Here is a 3,613-nt window from a genome sequence, read left to right as displayed (position 1 = left end):
CAGAGAGAGGAGAAGAAAGCGATCCACCCACATTTCGCATTCGCGTTAGCTTGCCGGTACACAAACGTCTGCCACTTCGTAGGCAAAAACCGGCCCTATACGCGTTTAGGGGTTGCTTCCTGCGTGAACAGAGCGCTAAAAGGACGCAAAGGAATCGTCGTCGAGTGAACGAACAAGAAGCGGCGAGCGAGCGGAGCGAGCGATCGTATGGCAAGCGCGATGGCGCGCGGAGTGGGGGATCTGTACTGTGTGCACGGGGTGTCGGTGGAAGGGATAGGAGCCCTTAGTCGGTGCAGGGGGGTGTAGAAGGAGCCGTTGCGATCGCCTCCCCTCGCGACCGCGACGCGTCAGTCTCGTCGCGTAACCCGTGGGGAGAGGATCTCTCGCGCGTCCTCCGCTCTTTTTTTCGTTTCCTCGCCGCTTCCTCGTAGCTGCACCACCGAGTATTCGTGACCAAGTGAATTCCACTAGATACACCAGTGAACTGGCGATCGCAGCTCGAGAGCCGTGTGCTGCTCGCTCGCGGGCTTCAAAGGAGATGCGGCGCGCGCGATAGGACGTGTTTCCTCTCTCTCTCTCTCTCTCTCTCTCGCTCTCGCTCTCTCTCGCGCGCTCGCTCGCTCGCGTGCCATCCGCGTTCTAACCTCGAAAAACGGCGACCCCCGACGCCATGCAGCTGGTGGAGCGACGGCAGCGATCGCGCGCGTGTGCGTCCTGATGCGTGTACACTACGCGGTGACATTCCCGTGTTTCCCCGAGCGAGCGAATGAACGATTACGGCGCGCTAATGATTCCGCGCGCGGATCCGCGAAGGGGACAAAAATCCTGCAGCGATATCGATAATCAGTGATAAGATACTCTTCTTTTCCGTACGTATCTCTCTCTCTCTCTCTCTCTCTCTCTCTCTCTCTCTCTCTCTCTCTCTCTCTCTCTCTCTCCTTCCGCCTGTACCACCGTTCTCGAAATCGTGACAAGTGCGTGGCATGTTCGACCTGACGAGGGCGCGACTTCGCACTCCCTCCGACCATTCCCGTGCCGCGGAAGTCCGTTCTGCGAAGCGGATCCTTGTCACGTGACGACGCGTGCCCCTCTGGATCCCCCTAGCCCGCGCCGGCGGTGAGACTTCTCGCGACGATGACAACGGCGCGCGGTCGTTCGCCGCGAGACGCCGACGTCGCTAGGGTCTGACGTCGGGAATCGTAATCGGTGACGCCGCGATTTATCTCGAACACTCCGCCGCGCTTCGCGGATCATCCGCGATTCGAGTCCAACGGCCACGTGCCTTGTTCCCGTATTGCGTTGCCGCGCCGGTCCCGCGTCTCTGCGAGTTATGCAGTCCAACACGATACTCCGCTCCGACGTCGGCAGTACGGAGAAACTGATGGGCAACAACAATAATCTCAACAACAACGGCTCGCCGGGGGCGGACATAATGTTCCAGATGGAGGACGAGGGCCTCACGCAGTTGGGCAGCGTCTTTCAATCGGCCTACCAGTCGATCGTGGGCGGCGGTCCTCAGGTAAAAGATCGAGGGGCGCCCTCATTCAACCGATCCGTGATCCGATTACTCGTAGGGTACGATGGGAAGACTTCGACGAATTTGTCTTTAATATTGGAGATCCGTATCTGCGGGAGGGACTGAGATAAATTATGACAATATTTACATAAATAGTATGTTATAGTACGCTTAGTTCAAGCTTTTTGCGAAAATTATATGTTTCGCAATTTTTATTCGAGCCAATCGTGCTCCGTTTTTTCTCGCATTTTTCGTCATATAGGAATCTATCTGCGCGGGAGGGAGTCCTAAATAATTAAACTGTAAATAATACAATACACATTATATTTACAGTATATATATCTATTTGCTTTCGTGAAAGAGTTATATTTGTCGCAATTTTACCGAGCGAATCGTGCTTCGTTTATCCTGTATTTCAGTATTGGGAATCCATCTGCTGGAGGGGCTTAATTAAGGCTTCCTAAATTTATCTTCAATATTAAATGAACTTATACCTGCGGGAGGGACTTGTAAATACATAATTTAAGTACCGTATATATAATTTATATAACAACATTTAGTGTATCTATTTGTTTTCGTGAAATCGAATTTCGTATTTATCGTAATTTTATCGAGCTAATCGTGCTACGGTATCTCGTGCATATCGAAGTAGCGGAAATTATCGATCGCAACTGATGTAATTTGGAAAATAGATTTGGCCGTTTAATTCATTGGCGTAACCGCGATTGCGATTTTCTCTTCAATCTATATAAAGAGTAAAGAGTAATTTTCAGCGCAGGATCGTTTTCTCCTTATTTCGATATTATCATTTCGCTCTTCGAATCTCTCATTTATAGCAATTTCAAACCGGCGCCTCCGACTCGGCGAAATACCATTTCGTCCGCGTCCAACGTAATTTAATCTGTACGGTATCTCACCCGATGTGTGCGCGTATAACGGGGGAATGCGGGAAAAATGGTATATATCGCGAGGAATCTTTCCGAAGAGGGGAAGAGACGAGAGAGCGGAACTTTCCGCGGAAAATGTAAATCCCCCTTGAGAATCCCGGCGACGGCGGAAGAGAGTCTCGGGCGGCGGGAAAGACGTTCCTCCTCGAAAGCGGATTGCGCGTCAATCGTGAATAGGTGGTCGGAGCGGGGGGGGGTGGGGGGGTGGGGGAGGAACGGAACGATTGAAGGGACCGTACACGTTTTACGATTTTTCCCCGTGCACCCGACACAGAGCGTGTGTGCGGAGCACGCTATCGGCACAATGACGTCAGAATTACGTCACGACATGGCCGCTCTCACGTGGGCGGGCTCGTTGTCGCTCGACTCGCTCTTTTTCCGTCCTTCCTCGATTGTATATAGGGTGCTCTGAAAATTTTTACGACCCGCCGCGACGAATTGTGTTGTGTGTCCCCCCTTCCCCCCCTTGTGTATAAAATCGGGACGGAACGGCGCGCGCGACCTTTCGATGAAATATCGGACGCACAAACTCGCGAACTGTCCTCCTCCCGTGTTACGGTTCGGCCCGCGCATACCGTTCGATTGAAATTGATGGTACGCGCTAACTTTCCAGCTGATTTGAATAAACGACGGCTTGGGTGCTCTAGGTTGCGACCTAATATGAGATCCTTGAATGTCAGAGGGCGGGTTGACGCGGGTTTTAGCTGCATATTGTTTCGGGTGTATACTTTTCCAAAACCGATAGGTCGGAAGACGCCGGCACGGAATATCGCGCGCTTCCTCGAAACTAGAACAGGCGATATCATTCTGCGCCCTGGAGATAGGATAAATCCTACATCCTGTCGAGATAGCGTATCCTTTCTTCCCGCGCTATCGACTAATATTGCTCGCTCTAGTTTCACAATGTAATCTGCCTGCCTTGCCGCCCCGGTCCCCGTATTGGGCGTGTTGGTTGTATCGTCGCGCGGGTGCCGTTATCGTTAAAAAATAAACGAATGCAACTCGGCCGGGTCGGATTTTCTTCGAGTATTAGAAAGCGAGATAAACGTGAACGCCGGACGAGCTTCGTTGCTAATTTAAATGCGGGGAAAATGACTTCGGTATATGCGTGAGTCATTATTAGTTTGCCGTGTAGAAGTATAACCTACGT

The 3,613-nt window shown here is 51.8% G+C and overlaps 1 protein-coding gene across 12 annotated transcripts in view; it reads left to right on the top strand.

The window, feature by feature from the left end:
* The window catches only part of LOC108753531 (transcription factor 12), a 131,948-nt gene that overhangs the window by 47,670 nt on the left and 80,665 nt on the right, over window positions 1-3,613 (top strand). For 11 of the 12 annotated variants that reach the window (XM_018495186.1, XM_018495184.1, XM_018495183.1 and 8 more), the window contains exon 1: window positions 366-1,519. The exons of the other annotated variant lie outside the window; for it this stretch is intronic. In XM_018495186.1, the coding sequence (XP_018350688.1) occupies window positions 1,331-1,519 (189 nt within the window). In that variant the 5' untranslated portion in view covers window positions 366-1,330. Of the gene's footprint in view, window positions 1-365; window positions 1,520-3,613 lie in introns of those variants that run through there. 12 annotated transcript variants of the gene reach the window in all.

Source organism: Trachymyrmex septentrionalis, unplaced genomic scaffold, assembly GCF_001594115.1.
Source record: "Trachymyrmex septentrionalis isolate Tsep2-gDNA-1 unplaced genomic scaffold, Tsep1.0 scaffold7, whole genome shotgun sequence".
NCBI lineage: Eukaryota > Metazoa > Arthropoda > Insecta > Hymenoptera > Formicidae > Trachymyrmex > Trachymyrmex septentrionalis.
This window is presented reverse-complemented; position numbering and strand designations above follow the sequence as displayed.